This window comes from Arachis stenosperma, chromosome 10, assembly GCF_014773155.1.
Source record: "Arachis stenosperma cultivar V10309 chromosome 10, arast.V10309.gnm1.PFL2, whole genome shotgun sequence".
NCBI classification, from domain to species: domain Eukaryota; kingdom Viridiplantae; phylum Streptophyta; class Magnoliopsida; order Fabales; family Fabaceae; genus Arachis; species Arachis stenosperma.
Window position 1 is genome coordinate 46,442,030 of NC_080386.1, and position 27,198 is coordinate 46,469,227.

At 35.0% G+C, this 27,198-nt stretch overlaps 1 protein-coding gene and 1 non-coding gene across 3 annotated transcripts; both read right to left on the reverse strand.

Moving 5' to 3' along the window:
• Window positions 1–1,424: 1,424 nt before the first annotated feature.
• On the reverse strand, window positions 1,425–1,532 carry LOC130959402 (small nucleolar RNA R71). Its single transcript, XR_009078483.1, has one exon. It is a non-coding gene; the product is annotated as a small nucleolar RNA R71 (small nucleolar RNA).
• An 8,042-nt stretch (window positions 1,533–9,574) lies between these two features.
• LOC130954062 (2-hydroxyisoflavanone dehydratase-like) lies at window positions 9,575–25,995 on the reverse strand. 2 transcript variants are annotated; one of them, XR_009076164.1, is made up of 3 exons: window positions 24,891–25,995; window positions 12,075–12,129; window positions 9,575–9,868 (listed from the first exon to the last, which is right to left on the reverse strand). XR_009076164.1 is itself a non-coding variant. In XM_057880800.1 (2 exons), exon 1 carries the CDS (start codon window positions 25,974–25,976, stop codon window positions 24,912–24,914), a length of 1,065 nt encoding a protein of 354 aa, XP_057736783.1. In that variant the 5' UTR covers window positions 25,977–25,995; the 3' UTR covers window positions 9,575–9,868; window positions 24,891–24,911. The 2 variants fall into 2 exon arrangements, 1 of the variants encoding a protein (XP_057736783.1); XM_057880800.1 differs by lacking the exon at window positions 12,075–12,129.
• Window positions 25,996–27,198: the final 1,203 nt, after the last annotated feature.

The window sequence follows — 27,198 nt, forward strand, 5'->3', positions numbered from 1 at the left end:
TTTATTTGATCTTGGTTCTATTTTCAAGTCAATAGTACAGGGAACTGAAGATTCAGAACATGCAGCAGAGGAATTACACAGAAAAAGCTGGGCGTTCAAAACGCCCAGTGAAGAAGGCAGACTGGCGTTTAAACGCCAGCCAGGGTACCTGGTTGGGCGTTTAACGCCCAAAAAGGTAGCATTTTGGGCGTTAAACGCCAGAATGGATACCATTCTGGGCGTTTAACGCCAGGATGGCACAAGGGGAGGATTTTGTTTTCAAAATCAAATTTTTTCAAGTTTTCAAAGTTTTTCCAAATCAAATCTTTTTCAAATCATATCTTCTCAATCAAATGTTTTCAAAATCAATTTCTTTCCTTTTTCAAAGATACTTACTAACAATTAATGATTTGATTGAACATTTTAAGTATGTTGCCTTTTCTGTTGAGAAAGGTTTAATGTTTGAATCATATCTTTTCTTGTTAGCCAAGTCATTAATTTTAAAACAAAATCTTTTTAAAATTGTTTTCAAATCATATCTTTTCAATCATATCTTTTTAATCACATCTTTTTCAAAATAGTTTTCAATCATATCTTTTTAATTTCTAATTTCAAAATCTTTTTCAAAAATTACTTGATTTTTTTTCCACTCATGGTTTTCGAAAATCAATTAGAGTTTTTCAAAAATGTTTTCAAAATATTTCACTTGATTTTCGAAAATTTCTTCCTCTCTTCCCACATCCTTCTATTTATGGAGTACTACTCCTTCTAAATGCACAATTCGAACTCTATCTAATTAAGTTCGAATTCTTCTACCTCTTCTTTCTATTTTTCTGTTCCTCTGACAACTCAAGGAATCTCTATACTGTGACATAGAGGATTCCACATTTTCTTGTTCTCTTCTCTTTCATATGAGCAGGAACAAAGACAAAGGCATTCTTGTTGAAGCTGACCCTGAACCTGAAAGGACTTTGAAGCGAAAACTAAGAGAAGCTATGGCACAACTCTCTGTAAAGGACCTAACAGAAATCTTCAAAGAAGAAGAAGACATGGCAGCCGAAAACAACAACAATGCAAGGAAGGTGCTGGGTGACTTTACTGCACCTACTCCCGACTTCTATGGGAGAAGCATCTCTATCCCTGCCATTGGAGCAAACAACTTTGAGCTTAAGCCTCAATTAGTTTCTCTAATGCAACAGAATTGCAAGTTCCATGGACTTCCATTGGAAGATCCTCATCAGTTCTTAGCTGAATTCTTGCAAATCTGTGACACTGTCAAGACTAATGGGGTTGACCCTGAGGTCTATAGACTTATGCTATTCCCTTTTGCTGTAAGAGACAGAGCTAGGACATGGTTGGACTCACAACCTAAAGAAAGCCTGGACTCTTGGGAAAAGCTAGTCAATGCCTTCTTGGCAAAGTTCTTTCCACCTCAAAAATTGAGTAAGCTTAGAGTGGAAGTCCAAACCTTTAGACAGAAGGATGGAGAATCCTTCTATGAAGCTTGGGAAAGATACAAACAATTGATCAGAAAATGTCCTTCAGACATGCTTTCTGAATGGAGCATCATAGGTATTTTCTATGATGGTCTCTCTGAACTATCCAAGATGTCCTTGGATAGCTCTGCTGAAGGATCTCTTCATCTGAAGAAGACGCCTACAGAAGCTCAAGAGCTAATTGAAATGGTTGCAAATAACCAATTCATGTACACTTCTGAAAGGAATCCTGTGAACAATGGGACAAGTCAGAAGAAAGGAGTTCTTGAGATTGATGCTCTGAATGCCATATTGGCTCAGAACAAGATATTGACTCAACAAGTCAATTTGATTTCTCAAAGTCTGTCTGGAACGCAAAATGCACCAAGCAGTACTAAGGATGCTTCATCTGAAGAAGAAGCTTATGATCCTGAGAACCCTTCAATGGAAGAGGTGAATTACCTAGGAGAACCCTATGGAAACACCTATAATTCTTCATGGAGAAATCACCCAAATTTCTCATGGAAGAATCAAGAGAGACCTCAACAAGGTTTCAATAACAATAATGGTGGAAGAAACAGGTTTAGCAATGGCAAGCCTTTTCCATCATCTTCTCAGCAACAGACAGAGAACTCTAAGCAGAACCCCTCTGACTTAGCAACCATGGTCTCTGATCTAATCAAAACCACTCAAAGTTTCATGACTGCTCCATTAGGAATTTGGAGGCACAAGTGGGACAGCTGAGCAAGAAAATTACTGAACTCCCTCCAAGTACTCTTCCAAGCAATACAGAAGAAAATCCAAAAGGAGAGTGCAAGGCCATCAACATGGCCGAATTTGGAGAGGAAGGAGAGGAAGTGAACGCCACTGAGGAAGACCTCAATGGGCATGCACTGACCTCCACTGAGTTCCCCAATGAGGAACCATGGGAATCTGAGGCTCAAAATGAGACCATAGAGATTCCATTGGACTTACTTCTGCCTTTCATGAGCTCTGATGAGTATTCTTCCTCTGAAGAGGATGAGTATGTCACTGAAGAGCAAGTTGCCAAATACCTTGGAGCAATCATGAAGCTAAATGACAAGTTGTTTGGAAATGAGACTTGGGAGGGTGAACCTCCTTTGCTCACCAAAGAACTGGATGACTTGTCTAGGCAGAAATTACCTCAAAAGAGACAAGATCCTGGGAAGTTTTCCATACCTTGCACCATAGGCACCATGACCTTCAAGAAGGCTCTATGTGACTTAGGGTCAAGTGTAAACCTCATGCCTCTCTCTGTAATGGAGAAGCTAAGGATCTTTGAGGTGCAAGCTGCAAGAATCTCATTAGAGATGGCAGACAACTCAAGAAAACAAGCTCATGGACTTGTAGAGGATGTTTTGGTGAAGATTGAAGACCATTACATCCCTGCTGATTTCATAGTCCTAGAGACTGGGAAGTGCATGGATGAAACCATCATCCTTGGCAGACCCTTCCTAGCCACAGCAAAGGCTGTGATTGATGTTGATGGAGGTGAACTGATCATTCAAGTGAATGAAGAATCCTTTGTGTTTAAGGCTCAAGGATATCCCTCTGTCACCATGGAGAGGAAGCATGAAGAGCTTCTCTCAATTCAGAGTCAAACAGAGCCCCCACAGTCAAACTCTAAGTTTGGTGTTGGGAGGCCACAACCAAACTCTAAGTTTGGTGTTGAACCCCCACATTCAAACTCTAAGTTTGGTGTTGGGAGGTTCCAACATTGCTCTGAGTATCTGTGAGGCTCCATGAGAGCCCTCTGTCAAGCTACTGACATTAAAGAAGCGCTTGTTGGGAGGCAACCCAATGATTATATTTTATATATTTTCTTTTGTTATTTTATTTTTTTTGTAGGTTGATGATCATAAGAAGTCACAAAATCAATTGAAAAAGTAAAAACAGAATGAAAAACAGGAAGAAAAACAGCACACCCTGGAGGAAGAACCCACTGGCGTTTAAACGCCAGTGAGGCTAGCAGTTGGGCATTTAACGCCCAGTCTGGCACCATTCTGGGCGTTTAACGCCAGAAAGGGGCACCAGACTGGCGTTATACGCCAGAAAAGGGCAAGAACCTGGCGTTAAACGTCAGGAATGGGCACCAGCCCGGCGTTTAACGCCAGAAATGGCTCAAAACGTGATTTTGAATGCCATTTGGTGCAGGGATGACTTTTCCTTGACACCTCAGGATCTGTGGACCCCACAGGATCCCCACCAACCCCACCACTCTCTCTCTTCTTCACCCATTCACCAATCACCTCAATACCTCTTCCCCAAAAAACCCCTCACCTATCAAATCCCATCTTTCTCTTCACCACTCACATCCATCATTCATAAAACCCCACCAACCTCACCCTTCAAATTCAAACCACTTTCCCTCCCAAACCCACCCATAATGGCCGAACCCCATCCCCCCCTCTCCTATATAAACCCTTCTTCACCCCTTCATTTTCACACAACCTAAATACCACTTCTCCCCCTCTTTGGCCGAATACAACACCCTCACCCTTCTTCCTCATTTCTTCTTCTTCTACTCTCTTCTTTCTTCTTTTGCTCGAGGACGAGCAAACCTTTTAAGTTTGGTGTGGTAAAAGCATTGCTTTTTGTTTTTCCATAACCATTTATGGCATCCAAGGCCGGAGAAACCTCTAGAAAGAGGAAAGGGAAGGCAAAAGCTTCCATCTTCGAGTCATGGGAGATGGATAGATTCATCTCAAGGGTGCATCAAGACCACTTCTATGAAGTTGTGGCCTTGAAGAAGGTGATCCCCGAGGTCCCCTTTTCACTCAAAAAGGGTGAATATCCGGAGATCCGCCATGAGATCCGAAGAAGAGGTTGGGAAATGCTTACCAACCCCATTCAACAAGTCGGAATTTTGATGGTTCAAGAGTTCTATGCCAATGCATGGATCACCAAGAACCATGATCAAAGTGTGAACCCGGATCCAAAGAATTATCTCACTATGGTTCGGGGGAAATACTTGGATTTTAGTCCGGAAAATGTAAGGTTAGCATTCAACTTGCCCATGATGCAAGAAGATGAACATCCTTACACTAGAAGGGACAACTTTGATCAAAGGTTGGACCAAGTCCTCACAGTCATATGTGAAGAGGGCGCACAATGGAAGAGAGATTCAAGAGGGAAGCCGGTTCAATTGAGAAGGCATGACCTCAAACCCGTGGCTAGAGGATGGTTGGAGTTTATCCAACGCTCAATCATTCCCACTAGCAACCGGTCCGAAGTTACTCTAGACCAGGGCCATCATGATTCATAGCATCATGATTGGAGAAGAAGTGGAAGTTCATGAGGTTATAGCCCAAGAACTCTATAAAGTGGCGGACAAGTCTTCCACCTTGGCAAGGCTAGCCTTTCCTCATCTCATTTGTCACCTCTGTTATTCAGTTGGAGTTGACATAGAAGGAGATATCCCCATTGATGAGGACAAGCCCATTACTAAGAAAAGGATGGAGCAAACAAGAGACCCCTCTCATCATGAGATCCCTGAGATACCTCAAGGGATGCACTTTCCTCCACAAGACTATTGGGAGCAACTAAACACCTCCCTAGGAGAATTGAGTTCCAACATGGGACAACTAAGGGTGGAGCATCAAGAACATTCCATCCTCCTCCATGAAATTAGAGAAGATCAAAGAATCATGAGAGAGGAGCAACAAAGACAAGGAAGAGACATTGAGGAGCTCAAGCACTCCATAAGACCTTCAAGAGGAAGAACAAGCCGCCATCACTAAGGTGGACCCGTTCTTTAATCTCCTTGTTCTTTATTTTCTTGTTTTTCGAATTTTAGTGCTTATGTTTATCCATGTTTGTGTCTTATGATCATTAGTGTCTATGCCTTAAAGTTATGAATGTCCTATGAAATCCATCACCTTTCTTAAACAAATGTTCTTAATTGAAAAAGAAAAGAATTGCATGAAATTTGAATTTTATAACAGTTTAATTATTTTGATGTGGTGGCAATACTCTTGTTCTCTGAATGTATGCTTGAACAGTGCATATGTCTTTTGAATTTGTGGTTCATGAATGTTGGCTCTTGAAAGAATGATGAAAAAGGAGACATGTTACTGAGGATCTGAAAAATCATAAAAATGATTCTTGAAGCAAGAAAAAGCAGTGAATACAAAAAAAAAGAAAAAAAGAAGAGGCGAAAAAAAAAACCGAAAAAAAAAGGAGAGAAAACGAAAAAAGAAAGAAAAAGAAAGAAATAAAGTTGTGATCCAAGGCAAAAAGAGTGTGCTTAAGAACCCTGGACACCTCTAATTGGGGACTCTAGCAAAGCTGAGTCACAATCTGAAAAGGTTCACCCAATTATGTGTCTGTGGCATGTATGTATCCGGTGGTAATACTGGAAGACAGAGTGCTTTGGGCCACGGCCAAGACTCATGAAGTTGCTGTGTTCGAGAATCATCATACTTAACTAGGAGAATTAATAACACTATCTGGATTCTGAGTTCCTAAAGAAGCCAATCATTCTGAATTCCAAAGGATAGAGTGAGATGCCAAAACTGTTCAGAGGCAAAAAGCTAAAAGCCCCGCTCATCTAATTAATACTGATCTTCATAGATGTTTTTGGAGTTCATTGCATATTCTCTTCTTTTTATCTTATTTGATCTTCAGTTGCTTGGGGACAAGCAACAATTTAAGTTTGGTGTTGTGATGAGCGGATAATTTGTACCCTTTTTGGCATTGTTTTTAGTATGTTTTTAGTATCTTTTAGTTAGTTTTGATTATATTTTTATTAGTTTTTAGTTAAAATTCACTTTTCTGGACTTTACTATGAGTTTGTGTGTTTTTCTGTGATTTCAGGTATTTTCTGGCTGAAATTGAGGGACCTGAGCAAAAATCTGATCCAGAGACTGAAAAGGACTGCAGATGCTGTTGGATTCTGACCTCCCTGCACTCAAAGTGGATTTTCTGGAGCTACAGAATCCCAATTGGCGTGCTCTCAACGGCGTTGGAAAGTAGACATCCTGGGCTTTCCAGCAATATATGATAGTTCATACTTTGCCCAAGATTTGATGGCCCAAACCGGCGTTCAAAGTCACCCTCAGGAATTCCAGCGTTAAACGCCGGAACTGGCACCTAAATGGGAGTTAAACGCCCAAACTGGCATAAAAGCTGGCGTTTAACTCCAAGAAGAGTCTCTACACGAAAAATGCTTCATTGCTCAGCCCAAGCACACACCAAGTGGGCCCGGAAGTGGATTTTTATGTCATTTACTCATCTCTGTACACCCTAGGCTACTAGTTTTCTATATATAGGACCTTTTACTATTGTATTTACATCTTTTGATCACTTTAGATCTCTAGATCATCTTTGGACGTTTAGTTCTTAGATTATTGGGAGGCTGGCCTCACAGCCATGCCTAGACCTTGTTCTTATGTATTTTCAACGGTGGAGTTTCTACACACCATAGATTAAGGTGTGGAGCTCTGCTGTACCTCGAGTATTAATGCAATTACTATTGTTCTTCTATTCAATTCTGCTTGTTCTTTGTCCAAGATATCACTTGTTCTTCAACTTGATGAATGTGATGATCCGTGACACTCATCATCATTCTCACTCATGAACAAAGTGACTGACAACCACTCTTGTTCTACAAGCATACGAGGCTCTAGTGAATATCTCTTGGATTCCTGATACACAATGCATGGTTGATCGCCTGACAACTGAGTGCTCGCCTGACAAACGAGCCAGCCATTCCGTGAGATCAGAGTCTTCGTGGTATAGGCGAGAACTGATGGCGGCATTCAAGAGAATCCGGAAGGTCTAACCTTGTCTGTGGTATTCTGAGTAGGATTCAATGATTAAATGACTGTGACGTGCTTCAAACTCCTAGCAGGCGGGGCGTTAGTGACAGACGCAAAAGAATCGCTGGATTCTATTCTGGCCTGACCGAGAACCGACAGCTGATTAGCCATATGCTGTGACAGAGCATAGGAACATTTTCACTGAGAGGATGGGAGGTAGCCACTGACAACGGTGAAACCCTTGCATAAGCTTGCCATGGAAAGGAGTAAGAAGGATTGGATGAAGGCAGTAGGAAAGCAGAGAGACGGAAGGGAAGGCATCTTCATACGCTTTCTGAAGCTCTCACCAATGATATACATAAGTATCTCTATCTTTATCTTTATGCTTTATTCATCATCTATACCCATTTGAGTCTGCCTGACTGAGATTTACAAGGTGACCATAGCTTGCTTCATACCAACAATCTCCGTGGGATCGACCCTTACTCACGTAAGGTATTACTTGGACGACCCAGTGCACTTGCTGGTTAGTTGTGCAAAGTTGTGTAGTGATCACAATTTCGCGCACCAGTAACCACAAAATTTTTTCTGTTCTTCTCTCCAAAATTTCGAATCCTAGGGTTTTTGGTTAAGTGAGATTTTGTGATTTTAGGTGTTTAGGTTCACTCTAACTCTTGCTTAGCCTTGGATATTGGCTACCAAAATTGTTGGAAAAGGTAAGAGCTCTTGAAACCCTTGTGAGATTATGTTTAAATTGAGCCCTAGGTTAATTTGTGATGGTTTATGTATATATAGCTTGATTATTTTGAATTTGGAGGCCTTTGGTGATTATTGGTGCTTGTTGGAGTTACATTGGAGGCTTGGATTGTGGTTGAAAGCTTGCTTGTGCTCAATTTTTGAGTTTTGGCATATTGAGAATCGGTCAAGGTATCGTTTCGGTTTTCTCTATGTAGTATATAATATTCATGGACACTTAGGCTAGTGACCTATAGGATAGGTTGAATTTCTGTGGTTGTTGATGATGGTTGGTTGATGATGTATGTTGAATAGGTATTGTTATGTTGAGGAATATTGATGTTAAGGTATGATATTTGATGACTTGAATGTTTGTATATTGTGGATATTGATATAAAGCATGAATGAGATTGATGATAAGAATTAATAGTGATAAAATGAGGATTGATGAATGTGTTGGCGGAGAATTGACTTTAGTGTCATATAATTGATGTTTGATGGATGAAAATGGTGAATTGTGACCCAAGAGGGTAGATTGTGTTGTAAATGGGAGTTTGGTATTGTTTTGGTTGGATGTGGTTTGAGGATTTGGAAAATTTGGTAATTTGTGACTTTTGGTAAAAGTTGATTTTTGGTAAACTTTGTCTAATCATAACTTATGCCTCAAGTTTCAAAATTGATTGAACTTTGTTTGAAATTAAAGCTTATTGTAAACCCTTAAAATTGATATAAAGTTAGTAAGAATTGGGTTTTTGTAGAGAAAGTTATGATCATTCAAAGATTGGTGTAAAAATTCGAAATTCTGCAAAGTTGCAGAATTTTGTGATTTATGGTATGTACGCACGCACACCTCTACGAAAATTTTTAACCTGTGCGTACGCACACACAGAGGCAGGCAATCTGTTTACAGCACCAGCACAGCTTGTGCGCTCACATACCCAATGAGGATTTACAACCTGTATGTACGCACATTCCTATGCGCACGCACACGTTGGGAAGGTCAGTCTGTTGGGGGCGCTAGCACAGGTTGTGCGAGCAAACAGACATTGAGAATTTTTGTACCTGTGCGTACGCACACTTTTAAAAATTTCATCTGGGCGTGCGCACGCACACCCCTGTGTGTACGCACACGCCCTGTTTCTCAAATTTCAATTTTGTTTTCAACTATTTCACCTTCCCAACAAGATTGTAAGCTTTTATAACACCATTTTAATACTTTTGGGCTTAAATTTGAGTATGAGGACATGGGAAATAACCTAAGGGTTTCAGTTGATATTATACTATGATATTTTGTTATATTGTATTTGTTTCTTGTGCTTTAAGTTAGAAGCTTCGTTAGTATATTTTTGCGCTTTTCAAATCCTGTTTTTGAGCTATAATTTGTGTAACACCCTATTCCCCCAAGCCTTACCTCTAGCTATGAAGTGAAGGATAACAAAGTGCCATGATAGTTCTAAAGCTCATACCATACTATATATATAGAAAGAAATAATAATCCTAGAAGTCCGATGAAAGAGTAAAAGCTCAAAGTCGCATGAAGCACAATTACAAAACTCAAAACGTTCACACACAATAACTACAGGCGTAAAAACACAAAATATGACGTAGTACAATAATAATCAAGATAGATACATACACATATATATAAGTATGATAGTCAAAAGGATACCAACCGTAGACCACGGAGTTTAGGCCGACTAGTTAAATACAAACATGACAGAGTTTTTTATTTAAAACAGAATATGTATCCTGTCTCTCAAGTTTAGCCTCTAAGGCAACAAAGCATAAAGTACAAAGGTGAGAGTACTATAACAAAGTATCCAAAAGTACAAAAGATGATAAAAGATCCTCCGCTCCGTCCCCATCTAGCAACTCACCGAGGTAGGTTATGACCTGCAACTGAAAAACAACAACAATATATGGTATGAGAATTGGAGGTTCTTAGTATGGTAACAATGCCCAAAATGTAAGATATAAGGTTTCGGGACACCAAAGGCAATACTAGAACTTCACATCAATACATAATATCAAGCTTAAAACAAATAATTAACTTAAACTGCAAATAGGGTAATCTAAACTTAGGGGATTTCTAACTAATACTAAATCACACTGCTATATCCCACAGCCTTCACCAACCTACCCTTCACGCGATCCCATCGCCACCGCCTACCTAACCTCCTCAGCACCAGTCAATCACAGATGATGCAAGCAAGTAAAACACAAGTAGTATACATATATGGCAGGTAAATCAACTAGCATTTAGGCATGTTATTCAAATAGGCATAACTAAAGTAATCAAAGCAAGCAAGCATGTAGAAGATGCACATGATGAATGTCTATCCTATTTGGCTCATGATATCACTTGTCGGTTATAGTGCCAATCCCGACACAAAATTCGGTCGGCAACTACCGGATTAGTCTCTCTGTTGCGCATACTCAGGATGAATAATTCTGAGGGATGAGTGTCGTACCACCTTCTCCATCAGAGGGTAACATTTCGCGGGAGAGTGCCCAACCACCTTCCTCTAGATGCCGTATGATTCTGTGGGATAGTGCCCTGCCACCTTGCAACCAGAGAGAAATGTGAGTGGTGAGCCCAGCTTCAACCCTTACATCTCAACGAAGGCGAGAGACTACCTCATCCCCTACGCCGGCACTGCTACCTCGACAAGTGGGAGATTGCCATAGCCCTTGCCCGAGGCGCATAGAGACTTACCAATTCAATGCATCTCACATGAGCGGGAGACTACTACAGTCCCCACATCTGAATCTAAGTGGGAGATTGTCACAGCCCTTATGACAGAGAATAATTCATATCACAATCATATACTCAATCTCATATATCATTACTCATAGCACAAATCTGCTTATACTCATCTTATTAGACATAATCATTCATGTTTCTCAAGTCATGGTCACCTCAACACTCTGCCCAGACACTCCAGCTATTCCATCCACATAACTTCCCAAGCCTAAATCACCGTCTTCTAAACCCATATATAAATTCACTAATCTCAAATCATAAACCCATCTATATTAGTCTTAGGGCCTAATTACTAGCCACAAGTCTTAATGAGAAGTTAAAGAAGTTTGGAAAGCTAGAGAACCCTTCAAATTGAAGAAAAACACATTTTTAGCAAAACAAGGGTCTCGCATACACGAAACCTTGTACCATGTAAGCATGCCTTGAAATTTTGGGTGTCCACGTATGCGGCACCCTGCTCGTGTGTGCAAGTGTTCCAACCCGAATGGAATGCTCGTGTCGCGTGTAAAAATTTGCATACACAAAGGTAAAATTTGGACTTCCATGTACGCGTGCAGTGCTCGTGTATGCGAGACTCCCATATAGTGAAGAATGCCCGCGTCGCGTGCACTGTGTCGCGTATACGACCCTTACCAAACTTAGAAAAGGTTAAAGCTGCAGAATTTTCAGATTTTTGCACCGAAGTTCAAACGTTCATAACTTCCTCTACAAAACTCCATTTTTCTCAAAATTTATATCATTTTAAAGCTCTTAAAATTATATTTAAGTTAAAATAAAGAGCACTAAATTTCAAGGTTTAAGGCTCAAGTTATGATCCGCCAAAGTTCAGTAAAAATAAGGTTTTACAAATTCTCTAATTTCCAAAACTTCCAAAACCAAACCAACTCATATGCATTCTAAATCATGTCAAATACTCACCATTCAACACCCACAATCACATCCATATATTTCATCACTTACCATTCTATTTTTTCTATCATTTCCACACCTAATTTATCATTCAATTCACCAATTCCTCAATCAAACCTCAACAACCTTATTCATCAATAATATTCCATACATACAATCATCATTTATCATCATCATATTAACATTCCACCACAATCATATCTCAACCATACCATTTATTCAACTTACCATTTATTCAATCCTATCCTATGGTCCAATATGCACAAATTCACCAAATCTTGAATCCAATAAGCTTTTAACCACCAACACCACTTCCAATGCTCCCAATCAACTCCAAAAACACAATTTCAAGCTATACATACCAATATTACCACAATTAACACCTAGAGTTCATCAAATTCACAAATCCACAAGGGTAAAGAGAAATCTTACCTTTTCTAATGGTGTTTGGGCCACAAACCAACAATAACCCACTATTGAATGGTACCTAAACAACCAAAACACAAAAATCTACTCAAAACCACAACCTATATTTTTGAAATTATTAGGGCTGAGGAATGGAGTGGAAATTTTGATTTCTTACCTACAATTACTATCTATAATTGAGAGGCTCAGCAAGAACTTTGCATAGCCGCAAACGGGACGCAAATTGGAGCACCATAGCTCAAGTTATAAGCAAAAGAGTGTGTTACACTTTAAAAGAGAATATTTAATTCTAATTCCTAGGAGTGTAGCTAATTCTAGCGTTCTGTTCTTGATTCTTGTATTTGACACAAATTAATTAAACTAGATTATGAAAAATTGCCAAATGTGGCTTATATCTCATTCTAACATTATTTACATCAAAGGTAACAACTAGCAAGGTTTATTTAAATTATTTTCATCTCTATTCAATATTTATTCATTAAGTTAAATTAAAAATTGTTCTTGATTCTTGTTTCTGACATTGTCTTAATTCTTCATTCATTAAGTTTGATTTGTTTTTATAGTTTTTTAGTTGAGTTTCTTCCTTTCTAATCTAGTTGTTGGGGATTAAAATATATTCAATTAGTTTTAGTTATTTTCTTTACATTGAGATTTGTTTCTTTGCAGGGTGATGTGACCAATTAATCTCCTATCCATGCTTGTGATTTTTCATTGTAGATAACTGATTACTCCGTTGTAAGTAATAATTTCATTTTCTTGTGTAGAGTTAGAACCATAAGGTAAAAGACTCAACTGCTGAAGATACTCCTTCTTGCCAAGGATACAGAGCTTGTGTGTGAACCTAAAGACACCAAACTATCTCACGCTAAGTTGCTTGATCTCAAGTGAAAAGATTGGCACTGTTGTGTATGATTGTCTTTGGTTATATTTTGAGATTCTTCTTTATTTTAAACTAGCTATAGTTGAGTATTTGATAGTGTGACATTGCTTTTACAACATTGAAATAATGAGTATAATGATTAATGAGTGATTTTTTAGCATTGTAAGACTTATGTTTGTATCGAGACTTATTTCTTGTTGTTAAAATTGTTATTTGAAATTTGATCTGATTAAATCGAATTATTTTTTAAAAAAACTAAAATTTAAGTTTACTAGAAGATTTACTGAGGGACAAATCCGACAGTAAAATTATCGACAGAAAATTTTCGACGGTAATTAATGGCAAACGATAAAATCTGCCACCAGTGACGTTTATATCGATGCTAAATCTGATGGTATCTAGCAACTTTCTTGTAGTGTATGATTCCTTGTCTTAGAATGTACGCATCTTGTTTGCTTCACCTGTGTTTAGGGGTGGCAAAACGGGTTAAACCCGTCGAACCCACTAAAAAAGGCATGTCAGACTAGAATTTGAAACCCGTCAAATTAAAAAAATCCGTCAAACCCACACCGTCAAATTTATGGGTTTTGTCAGGGCGGGCTGGGCTAGTCTGCCGGTCTAAAAAATTTTATTTTTTCTTTTTTATTAAATAAAAAAGTGATTACTACTACAAAATTAATAATTATATAATTTTTGAATAATTTTTTCATTTTTTTTATTTTTTTTTTAGTTATTAATTTTATTTATTTTATTTTACAATTTCGTATATATGTTCAAATTATATGACTTATTTTTTAAAATAAAGATGGTTCTATTGACAAATATTATTTTGAACAATTTTATTGATGTTAAAAATTAAAAAATATATATATATAGTAAAACAAATTATATTATAATTTGATTATTGTTTATTTGTATTTAATTTTTTAATTATTATTTTTTGATTAATTTTAGTTAATTTTATTTAAAAAATAGAGTCAAACGGATTAGCCCGCCGGTCCACCAATCTGCCATAAAGCGGAATAGGTTAGAATTTTGAACCCGCTTTAGTTGATGAGACGGGACAGCCTGCTCCGTTTATAGCATATCCGGTGTCAATTACTTAATTCTATATTACATCTATCATGAAAACCTTATCTTGCATGTTTGTAATCTTTTAGAACTTAAATTGATTTTTGGCATTAAATTGATTGACATATTACTTTTGGCTTTCTATGCTCACATATATTCTTAAAAATTGATTCATTTTGACCAAATAGATAGAAGCTAGTCGGATTAGATAGAGTAATTGATTAGTGTTATGTAGCTTACACTTAATAAGTGTTGTCATCTCCTAATCTTGTCTTTCTTAATGTTTTGCATAAAGACATATTTTTGTCTAAGTGTGGGGGAGTTGATAAATTCATATTTTATGATTTTGGATTGGAAGGAGAGAAATTTATCAACTTAACTTGTACTTATTTCTTAAAAATGCATGCTTTTGTGAATTTTCTCCTAATTATACTTAATTGATTGAAACATGATTTTTAGACCTTTAAAATTATCAAATTAATTTTACTTTTAGTCCATTCAATGTCTTTATATGTTTTCTTTAAGTTGTTTAAGGTTTAGGAGACAAAAATAACTTGGAAGGATAGAAGAAAAGCATGTAAAAGTGGAGATTTCATGAAAGAATGAAGAATTGAAAAAATTGCAGAGATGTGTAGCACCAAACCCAACATGTACCTCACTTAAAATGGCACGTGACTCGAAATTTTTAGCTCATTTTGGATGCAATCCAACTCATTTCTGAAGCATTTGAAGCAAACATTGAGGGAGAAGACACCAAATAGTCTTAAGTTTAGTTTTTAGCATGTTTTAGTGAATTATAGATAGAGAAGCTCCAATTTCTCTATAGAATTTTTAGGATTTTTATTTTAATTCTCTCTTATCTTAGTTTTTAATCTTGTTTTAGCTTAGTTTTATTTATATTTTTTTGTTCATACTATCTTAGTTTGTTAGGATTCTCTTGTTAGTTTTTTGTTTTTGCTATATTTTAGTTTATGAACTATTGTTAAATTTTTAATTTTCTATTAATGCAATTTGATGTTTTATGTTTTGTTGTTGTTTATTTGAGATGTTGTTTTTGCTTTCTTGCATTTGATAGTAGTAGTTTTTACTAATTCTTACAATTTATATACTTTATGTTTATGCATACCAAATGTTTGATGAAATGCTTCTCTTAGTCGTAGAATAGATTTTTTCATTCTTGACTTAGGTTGAAAACTTGGGCGATCTTGAGTTGCTAATGTCCAAGTTGATTGATAATTTAGAGATACTAACTAATCTTGTTTCAATTGACACTAATCTTTTACTAATTCAATTAGTAAGTTAGTTAAGACTTATAGATTAGGATTAATTAAGCCTAATTGGCTTTCTTCAATTCGTAGAGGTTGACAAATTAAGTTTGTTTTTTGTAATTATCATATTGTGGTTAGTAAGAAGAATAGTGATCCTTAACTCTTAACCCTTGCCAAAATCTTTTTAGCATTTGATATTCGCTTTCTTATTCTTAGTTATTTCTTACTTGCTCCTAGTTTAATTCCTTTTGATATTTACTTATTGTTTGTTCTTTTAAGTTCTTGCTATTTAAATTTTTGTTTATTACGATCAAACTCCTTTTCATAGGCAATAATATACACTTGATTGTGATTTCTAAAGAAAATGCTTTGGAATTAAACTTTCGATTATTATTTTGTAATACTTTTACTAAATTTTGAAAAACACTGAATTTCAATTTAAAATTATATCTACAACCAATCTTAAATTTTAAATTTGTGAATATTTTAAATTAGTGTTTAGCTCTCGTCATACATCAAGTAGTCCCAGCCAACCACCACCTTGCACTTGAGAGCCCCGACCTACCCCCCAAGTGACCTTAGTCAACTACGATTTATTGGTGGTATTGATAAAAACTTAAAAAGTGTGTTAAATAAATAGTCAAAATATAAAATTAAAATATTATAACAATTTTTTAAATTAATTCTTATTTTACATAATTAATTTTAAATAAATTTATTTTTAATTTAATTCATTTCAAATCAAATCAATTGAAAAATATTTTATTCCAAATATACTCTTATAAATATTAGACTTCTAATTTTTTATTTTTGAAAATTCATCCAAACACGTTTTTAATCGTACTCTTTCAGGAGTTCATATGTACTGTTCATCTCCAGCGCTAAGGCTTTAAGTTTTCATTCTTCTATGACTGATGTATCCAAGTGACTAAGTGTGTTGATTTGTTAACTGAAAACGGGAATGAAATTGGAGATTTTATACTAATGAAATAAGAAAACAAAACGACAATGCCACCAAGGGCAATTCAGTGCCAAAATTAATGTTTATAAATCGAAGGATCCTTTTAAAAATTTATTGTAATATTAGGGATGATATCAAAAATAAAAAATTATTGGAAACAATTTTGAATTTAAGCAAAAATCATGCAGACCAACACATTACTTCACCCTCCAAAAACTACGAAGTATTACTTTATTCTATGAAAAAATCTAAAATAATAGTTTTTATTGTTTAAGTATACTTTTAAAGTCAAAGAGATAATAATAATAATAATAATAATAATAATAATAATAATAATAATAATAATAATAATAATAATAATAATAATACATTGAATTTTAAGTAAATTAGAAAAAACAGTTTGATCAATGCAATAAGGAGATTTGGTATATTAATGTTTACAAACTGATGTTGGTAAAAATGTGTTTTTACAGAATTAAATTTGATGAAAACTAAATTAAAAAATCAATATAATTTATGTTTAGATACCTTTTGTCAAACATAATTAGTAAAAAATGAATATTATTTAAACTACGTGTAAAATCTGGTTATTTAATAAATAATTAACTCATAAATTAAGATTTATTCTAGAAAATTAGGAATGTAATTTTTATGGTTTAATATGATGGAGAAAATTAAAACGAGAATTTCAAAACTAATTTTAAAAAATTTGACCTAAAATTGAGCCAAACAAGCCAAATCGGTCGAATCGAATCCAAACCGAGCCCGTGGGCCCCACCCACTTATTTAATTAAATGAACTCAACTCATTTCTCTCTCCTATTTCATACCACACCTTCCAAAATTTCCAAATCCTCGTTCAATCTTCAATCCTTGATAACTTTTGATCCAAAACTCCGATCGCCACACCGTTTGTGGCCACGCGACTACGTTGTAAAGTTCACAATTTTATTTCTGAGGTAAATCACGTTCTCATCTCAGTTCTTCCAGCCTTAATTTTCGAAATTTATGGATGAAAATGTTGAGATTTGTGAGATTTTGATGTTATAGGATCCAACTAACTTGAAGAAGAGGCTTAATCTTGTCTCTTTGATCCTTGGGTATGGTAAGGGATCTCAAACCGTAGTGGAATCTTTGAATTGAGATATTTGGGTATTGAGTTGTTGTGTTTGAATGTGGTATTGTGGTTTAGGAAGTGTATATATGTGTTGGAGCTTGATTGAAGTTTGAAAAGCTTGGAAAAGGGTTTTTGTATGCTAAAAATCTGTTCTTGGAGGTGTTGAAGCCTTGAGCTTGTGAAAAAGTGATTTGGAGGTGTTCCGGATTGAGCAGGGAATCGGCCAAGGTATGGTTTCAGTTTCCTGTATCTAAAATATAATATGGTGTGAAAACTTAAGCTAGAGGCCCTAAGATAGGATTTGAACTATTGGTGTTGTTGATTGGTTGAGATGAATTGTGTGGTTATGTATGTGGTTAGTGGATTTTTGATGTTTTGATGGTATAATGTATGAGAAATATACATGTTTTGATATATGCTTAATGATTGATTGAGATTAAATTGTGGGTGAAACCATGTTGATGGAGAAGATGATATTGATTGTATTTATCGATGGTTGATGGAAATGGTATTGTTGGAAATTTGGATGAAGAAAGATATATGACATGATATTGTGTTTGAAATTGAGTTATTTGATTGAGATTGATTAAAATGGTGGATTGGTGGGTTGTGAATTTGATAAAAATTGTTAACATATGAGTTGAGGAGGCTTGAGGTTGATTTTTGGTAAGTTTTGGTTGGTTTTGAAAATGGTTGAAATTGGTTTGTTTTGAAAATGGAATTTGTGGGTTTGCATTAAAATGTGTTTTTGGGTCTACTTTGACGGAGCATAACTTGGTCTCCAGATCCCCGATTTGTGTCAAACTTATTTAGAAGTAAAATTGGATCCGAGATGTTTAGGCCGTTTGAAAAATGAATGGAAAATGATTTGAAACGAAAAAGTTATGCCCGTCGGAAGTTTGGAGTTTGAAAATGTAATTCTGCAGCTTTTTAACTTAGTAAAATTTTTGGCAAGTCGTGCTCCCACGCGTACGCGTGGCCAACGCGCGCGCGTCACTCTCAATTTTCACTTCACCCACGCGTGCGCTTGTCCGACGCGTACGCATCACTGTACTGATACAAGTGTCCCTAGTAGAAACCAGAGAGTTGCACTGGTACTGTGCTGGTTTTGTGTGAGTTGAGGAGCACAAAATGCACCCACGCGTACGCGTGGCTGACGCGCACGCGTCACTCTGCTTTTCTGACTTCCACGTGTGCGCATGGGTGACGCGCATGCGTGACGCCGTTTTCACCAAAAACTGATTTTTGAGTTTTCAAAGTCAAATTTCAGACTTCTAAGTCTCCATTCTCACCCTCTATGTCCTAAATCCTTATAGTATGCCTAGAACTGAGAAGGGGCTAGGAAGGATGGTAGCTTGAGGGAGAAGTAAGGGGAGATTTTGACGATGAATTATGATTAATGATGATTGTATGAGTTGCTGAGGGTAATGATGGAAGTGCGGTGTAAGTCGTGAGCAGGGCTGTATTTAATAATGATTATTGGCTAGTTATGGGTTATGTTATGAGCAGGATGGCTATGATAAATATTGACTTATGGCTGGAAATGAAAATATGACTTTGAATAATTGTTTTTTCTTGAGCTCTCTTCCTCGAAAGTGCGACCCCAGAGAGATGATGGAAGGTGAGGATCCCCTTGCTTGTTCCTCCTGGTATTGTAAAATTGCCTCCAGCGAGATGGTGGGAGGCTAGGATCCCCTCCTTAGTTCCTCCTGGACATATGAGAACGTACCTCCTGGGTGGATGCAAGGGTGTGGTTTCGCCCAACTTGCTCCAGGTTGGTTAGTATAGAGGCTCCCCGGGTGGACCCAAGGGTTATGGTTTCGCCCCACTTGCCCAGGGTCATAATAAATGATTATGGAAGGTGTATGAATGAATATGAAATGACTATCTGAGATACGAGTTTTCCTAGGAGAAAGTAGTGGCTAGCCACCACGTGCTCCAGGTGGAGATTCGATACTCTACTGACCCTATGTTGTAAGTGTGGCCGAACACTGTGAAAGTTCCGGATGAGCTCACCCCCATGGATAAACACCAGTGTGGGTGTTATGTATATGTATTGATAACTATGATTGTGAATAACTCGGGTTGGAGATGCACGACAAAGGGACAGTCCATTGGTTAGCTACCAAGACTTGTCGGGTTAGCTTTATAACCGACAGATGAGACTCATCAGCCACTAGGACAGGCATACATCATATGCATTATATGTGAATTGCTTGGAGTGCCTAATTGACTGCATATTACTTGCTAATTGTCTAACTGTCGTATCTGCTTTCTATTTGTGCATTTTCTTGTTGATATAATTGTGTTTGCGATATCAAATTACTGATGGTGGCTGGGAGGTTCGAAAGATGTGGAAAGGGGAGTGTTTAGGTAGACTGAAGATCTTTAGCCAGTTGCCTATTTCATTTATGGTTTAGTCTGTTTGTAAGCTTTGATTATCTGTTGGAAGTTCTAGGATTGCCTTCGGCTTTCCCAGGACATTACATGTTAGATATGTGGGTACTGTTACCATACTAAGAACCTCCGGTTCTCACCCGCGCGGTTTTTGTGGTTTTCAGTTGCAGGACGTGAGTCTCCTTGTTGAGGCATGCTGAAGACTTCTGGATTAGCGAAAATCCTTAGTTCTCGGGACTTTATTTTGGTTTTATGTATTTACTTAGATACTTATTATCTCCACTATATACATATATACTGTATTGACTCCTTTTAGAGGTTATCTTGGAGAATAGGTTATATATATATATATATATATATATATATATATATATATATATATACTCGAACCGGTTATCTTCGCAAACCGGGTCTTGAGTTTTGATATCCGTATTTTTGGCACTCTCTTGTATATATACTCGCGTTGGCTTATTCTTTACCTGTTTCGTTACGTTATCGATCGGAGTGTTGTACTTTTCAATTTACGATTTTGTGTTACCCCTTTTTCATCAAAATCTCCTAGTTATAAATATTTTTCGCACTACTATATATACTAAATTTTATTTTTAGAGGTCGTAATACCTCGTCATCTCTATTTTATGACTTAAGCATAAGGTTTTGTGTGCTAGGGTGTTACACTATGTTAGCCAAAATTACATTGGAATGCAAAATTTTTTAAATTGACATAATTTCTATTATTCTTTATATAACTTTTGTAATTTACCTTTTAGAATAAAAGGAAATATGTTAAAAAATAAATATTATTTTATGGTTTTAAAAATAAAAAATTTTATATTATGTAATTTCCAAAAAGTATACAATTAATAATCATATTTACTTTAAGTAAAATTATATTATTTTTCAATTTATGTAAAACAGTATTAATACCATTTAAAAAATTATATAAATTTAATAAAAAATCATTTTTATTAAAAAATTTTAGAATAAGTATTTAGTATTGGTATTATAAAATAATTACAATAAAATACAAAATCTACTTGATTGAAGAGTATTTAAATTTAAATTTTAACAATAAGATTGCTAAATATATGTTTTAATAATAAATTTATTTGAAAATCAAAATTAAATTATACTTACGCACATACTAAATTTAAGAATACAAAAAGTATACAAACAACAAAGTAAAACTACAAAAATAATACGTTTGTTTAAATTTAATAATAATTTTTTAAATGTGCAAAATAATATTTTAAAAATTAATTAAAATAAGTTATTGATATATTATTTAATTTAATATCTCAAAATATAAGAACGTAAAAGTCAATGTCTAAATTGGTTTGGCCTCAATGTGCATTTGCACCCAAAAAAAAAAAAAAGGTGTACATGATCTGATCCGATACAAAGACTTAGTCTGAATTTAAAGAATTTAGAGAAGTTTTGGTTCCGTTAAAAACAATCCGATTAAATCCCAAAACAAAAAATCCAACTCAGTAAACCAATTTAATCAGATTTAGAACAGAGGTCGAACTACCTAAACTCGACCTGGCCGACCAGGTATAAGAATCCTAGGTTATTTTGTTCCTTCTTCTCTTTTTTGTTAAGTTTATATCTTCGAATTGTTGTTACGTATTTTTCATGGTTTTAAGAATTCAAAATTTTTTTTTATTGTTTACAACTAACCTGTTCACTGTTTTATATTTTGGAGTGCTAATGAATTTTGCTATGAGTATATGACAATACAATATGTATTTTCTTGGATTTTTATTAGTGTTGTTATTTTTTATTACAGTTATAGATTCTTATTAGTGTTTAAATTCTGGAGTTTTCACTCTTAAATGTGTTTTATATTTGTTTATTTTAGATTAGATATTGTTATTTATACCGTTTATTTTAAAATTTTATTTTATTTTGTATTTATAAATTTTAATAATTTTAGATTTAATTTTTATTTAATTTGGATCTGATATAATTGTTATCCGAATATGATAAAATTTTATCTAATCTAAAGTTGAATTCAAATATAAAATTAAATTCAATAAATATTTAAGGTCAATCTAAATTAGAATAAATCCAATTTCATTGGATCCATCCACACATCTGCCAAAAGCCACGTCACGGTCGAGGAGCAAAAGATTCTCTAAACAACTTGGCTCTTCCTTCAAGAAATGCAAATTTGAATTTTAAGGATGTAACAGAAAGCCAAGCACCCATTGAAAGCCAGTAGAATTGTAGAAAAGTTAGATTTATGAGTCCGAAGATTTCTTGAGGCAATTTAAAACTTGGCTCTTCCTTCTAGAAATGCAAATATGAATTTTAAGGATACAACGGTAAGGATACGCTGAAAGCCCAATTGAACAGTTAGATTTGCGAATCCAAAAGTTCTTGAGGCAATTGATTCCAAGACACTTGGCAATTTATAATTGGCTACAAATGTTTGGTAGATGGGGTGGTTGGTGCGGCCCTCTTCGAACACGTGATATAAATAGCATAAAATTTTGAGTAATGCTTTGTATTAACATCAGTCACTAACAAGGAAATTTGATGGAAAAGAAAATTAAAAAAATAGATGAAAAAATAAATTTTTTATTGTTTGAATGAAAAAAAAATTAAAAAAAATAAAATTAGTGTAAAATTTATTAAATTATTTTTTTCTACAAATGAGATAAAAATAAAGAGAAATGTGATAAATATAAATAAAATTACATATTTATCCTTATCATTAATAAATTATAATTTATATATAATATAGATAAGAATATTAATGTAATTTTATACTATTATGATTTTTTTTCTTATTTTTTTTCTGTCTAAATAAAAGAAATTTTTTTTTATTTTTTTTTTATCTATTTTCTCTTCATCTAAACAACATAAAAATAATTCTAATTTTTCTTCTATCTTCTTTCCTCTTATTTTCTTTCTTTTCATTTTCTTTTCTATATCCAAACAAAGCCTAAAGTCAGTATAAAATACATATTAAAATATAAATATATATTGAAAATAAATTAAACCACATATATATTTATATATAAATATATTAATAATTAATTTTAATGGCTGATTTTAGTATACATATAATATTTTTGTAAAAATTTACCAAGAGTTTATAGAAGGATTTTGCTATCCTACGTTATTAGGTTTAGATTAAAAAATATTAATTATATCTATTAATTATGAATTTTTATATTAATTAATAATTTTTTGGTTTACTTAATTAATAAGATTTTTTCTTATTTTTTATGGTTAAATTAACTCTTAAAATTCTAGTTACATTATTAAAAAATCTTTCCAAAAAATTATTAATACAATTTAATTTTCAACTCAAACATATGTATAAACTTTCTTTTAAAATTATCGTCTAAAATATTAGTGCCAAATTAGATACCTTTTCATATTTTTCAACTCCTCAAAAAAAAAAAAAAATCACTCCAAAAGATATTAATTTAAATTCAATACTCTATTTGAAAAATCAAGTAATATTTCTAATTATTGTTATTTTATATTTTTCTAACTAAATTACATTTAGCTCTAATCTTATTTGTTATCATGTTGCACTGACTTTATTTATTTTTATGTAATATTAAGAATTTGGTCAATTATAGTATAAAGATGTAAATTTATACAAAAAATACAGATATTCATTTTAAACCATACAAATTATTATTTAATAATATTAGTGACACTTATTGATAAATGATACATACGTATAGCTATTTTCAACCACAAAAATATAATCTGTACAAAATAAATCTTTATAGTAATGTTTTTCAAAAGATTTTTCCTAGATGATAATTTAATATATTTATATCAATTTTTGTAAAATTATTATTTTTAATTACTCTATTATAGATATTACGTTGTCGTACGTCGTAAAAGAAAGATTAAAAAAAATACTTATGCTTGAATCAAAAATTAAATTATACTCATAATATATAGATATTATGTTGTAGTGATAAAAGAAAAATAAAAAATTTATATATTTGAGTCAAAAATTAAATTGTACTCATAACAATTTTGAAAAAAATTTAATAATATAATTAAAATTTTAAGAATTAATTTAGTCATAAAAATATGAAAAAAGTGATATTAATTAAGTCAATTACTTACTAAATGACACAAATTTATAATTAGTGGATACAAATTAATACAATTAATGTTTCTTAACTTATGTTCTAAGGGGCATACGATAGCAAAACCTATTTTATAATTAAAACTATTTCTCAATTATTTATAATAAAAAGTTTATCAATATCTAATCCTTGCCCTATTATTTAATCAGAGAACAAGTTTTCTTCTTCCATTATATCATTGCGATGATCATGTGTTTTAGTTTAATGCTGTAAGATTTCAGTTTTTATTTTGTTTTATTTAGTTATCCTATAAAACATTTCTTTTATGATTATGATATGTGCTTAATCTATATCTTTAGGACACAAGTTAGCAAAACTCTTATAAAATATATGTAAACACAATTAAATAAACGATGAAATAATTTAACAAAATTATTTGAGAAATTACTCATTTTAAATATATTTTAAATATAATAATTAATTTTTAAATCGATAAATTTACTTTTATAATTTATTTAAAAAATTGGTGCATGAAATAACGCTTAAATTATCCCTTAAAAATTTCAGGTTCTAGTTTCACTCTTTTAAATTAAAAAAAAAAAGAATAAAAATTTCAGGTTCTAGTTTCACTCTTTTAAATTAAAAAAAAAAAAGAAATAACACTTAAATTAGTTCTTTAGATCCATCTAATTATCAACTTAGTCTTACAATTTTAAATCACAAAATCAAATTAATGTCTTAGTTACTAGTCAAGTTAATACTGTTGAGCAAGTGAATCCTCACTTTTATATTTTCTCCACTAGATCTACACACTCATTTTTTACCATGTAATTCATACTATACACATTTTTACAATGACTTAATATAGGTAAAATTAAAGAATGAGATATACCAGGTAACATATGAATGAAAATTATATAGCTTTTTATAGATTCTTGATAGACAAACCATCAATTTTAGTCATTTTAGTGAGTAGTCTCCTATTGGCCTTATACTCACTTAGAGAAAAAAGATAAAAAGAAAGGAAGGATACGCATCAAGAGTAATTTAGTAGCAGCATACCAAGAATTTGGTTCATGACCTTCATGGTTGTTGATGGATGAAAGAAGCAAACTTTCGCAAAACTTCACGAGATTTCCCTTGATCTGGGAAGTGAACGTGTTGACTATGTGTCATACCCCAATGAATAACAAGCTCAATACTCCCACCCCAACCACTCTTCTTCAACGCCTCAACGTAGTTCTTTCCGGCAACCATCAACGAATCCTTCTCCGCCACACACACCAACACCCTCTCACACCCAAGCCTCCTTAAATCCTCCTCCGCCGGCTTCAGCCTCGGATCCTCCGGCCCCTTGTTATCCTTACACATGAACAGCCACTGCGCATCGTCCCCTATTCCACCAAAGAAAGGGTGGACCATAATCGCACCCTCTACCCTCACTCCCGGCGGAGATCCTGTTTTTCCGATTTGGCTAACCAGCGTGTGGGTGATATTCCCGCCGGCGCTGCTTCCGGCGACGAAAAGACGCTGGAAGTCGCCGTGGTCGTTCAGCCAGGGCTCTGTCCCTGTTCCGTCCGCGTGCGACGTGACCCACTGGAAGGATCTCCAGGCGTCTTCGTAGCACGCGGGCAGTGGTCGGGCTGGAAACTTGCCATACTCGACGGAAACCGCGAGGACTTTGGCTTCGTTGGCGACGGCGGCGACGTGGTTGCTGTATTCTGGAGAGAAGGCGGACCTGGCACAGAAGCCGCTGCCATGGAAGAAGAGGTAGACAGGGAGTTTGTTATTGTTGGTTATTTTGGGGAGGAAGAGACGAGCGGAGACGGGAGGGTCGGATGAAATGACGGTGTCTTTGATGCGGAGACCGGTGGCGGGGTCGTCGGAGGGAGGAAGGAATTTCGGTGGAGGACGGAGGACCTCCACCGTGCCGTCTTTGAAGACACGGAAGAAGGGGAACTCGTGTGTTACCTCCTTCTCTTGTGGGGCGGTGGTGACCATTTTTGTGTGTTGTGTGTGAGCAGAGAAGATTAGTGTTTGGTTTTTAGGAAGGAGGGTAGGTGGAGGAAGCGTCGGTTTATAACAAACAAAAGTTGCCAGTGGTGCATACTTAATGAAGCGGAGGAAAATGCCTTTTGAAAGAAGCATCGTGTGACCCAGCAACAACCAACAAGCTAAGCAACCAGAAAATGGACTTTTTATTTTGAGAAAAAGACAAATAAGTCCTTAATTTTTTGTCCCGCGAACATTTTTGTCTCTGAACATTTAAAAATACTTTTAAATCCCAACTTTCATAAATCTTGGACGGATGAGTCCTTCCGTCGAATTGCCTCCGCCAGACCCGCCGGGGAAGTCTGATGTGGCTCCCGTACGGATGACGTAGCATGACTGGTTGACACCTGGACTGCTGACTGGAAAGCTACATTCCAAAATTGGACAAATAAGTCCCTGCACTACTAAACTACGTCGTTTTGCTTTCATCCCTTACAAAGTCCCTTACAATACCCATTACACCTATACCACCCTTTCTGAATTACATAAAACCCTAAGGATACCAACGATCATCATACTCTGTTTCTCCCTCCAAAAAGATCACTATCCAGGCTGAGACGTTTGTCGTGTGCAGTGACCATTGAAGAGGCCTCCATTATTGTCTAAGTTGCTGTCTTCGTCATCGAAGGTAAGAAGTTTGTTCTGTTGCTTAGTTAGTGGATTGTGAGGTTAAATACTTATGCAAGTATGAACTATGTTGTGAAAGGACGGATCGTGCATGTTGATAAAAGTTGTCAAAAAAGTATTGGGGTTTTTCAATTGAAATTGAATTACCATTAGGGCAAAGAAAGTTTCTGGAGTGATTTTTCGTTTCTGTATGTTGAAGGTCATTGCTTGTTAATATGTGAAAAGAGTAATTCTTGATCATTGTTTACAGTTTTTTATTTTTCTTTTTTTTTTTCAGATGGTTGATGTGTTTGTGGTGCCTGTATTCCACCATGGAGGTAATTTTGTGAGAGAAAGTAATGGCTCTCTGATTTACAAAAATGGGAAGGTGGAGAAGTTTTCAAAAATGGACCTGGACTTCATTAATTTCGGAGGCTTGATCACACTGTTCAAGGGGTTAGGGTACCCATCATACAAGACAGTTTATTGGTATGATCCAAGGAGTCCTGATATTGAGTCTGGGCTGCATATTTTGACAGGGGATGTAGGGATTAACGCAATGCGAGAGAACAAAATGAAGAATATAGAGACAGACGAGTTTTACCTATATTTTGACCACCCTGTTGATGAACCTAAGATTGTGGAGGATGCTGGAAAGCAAAGTAACAGTCCTGATGAGGGAGAGGTTTTGGTGGATGATGAGAGTTCGTCA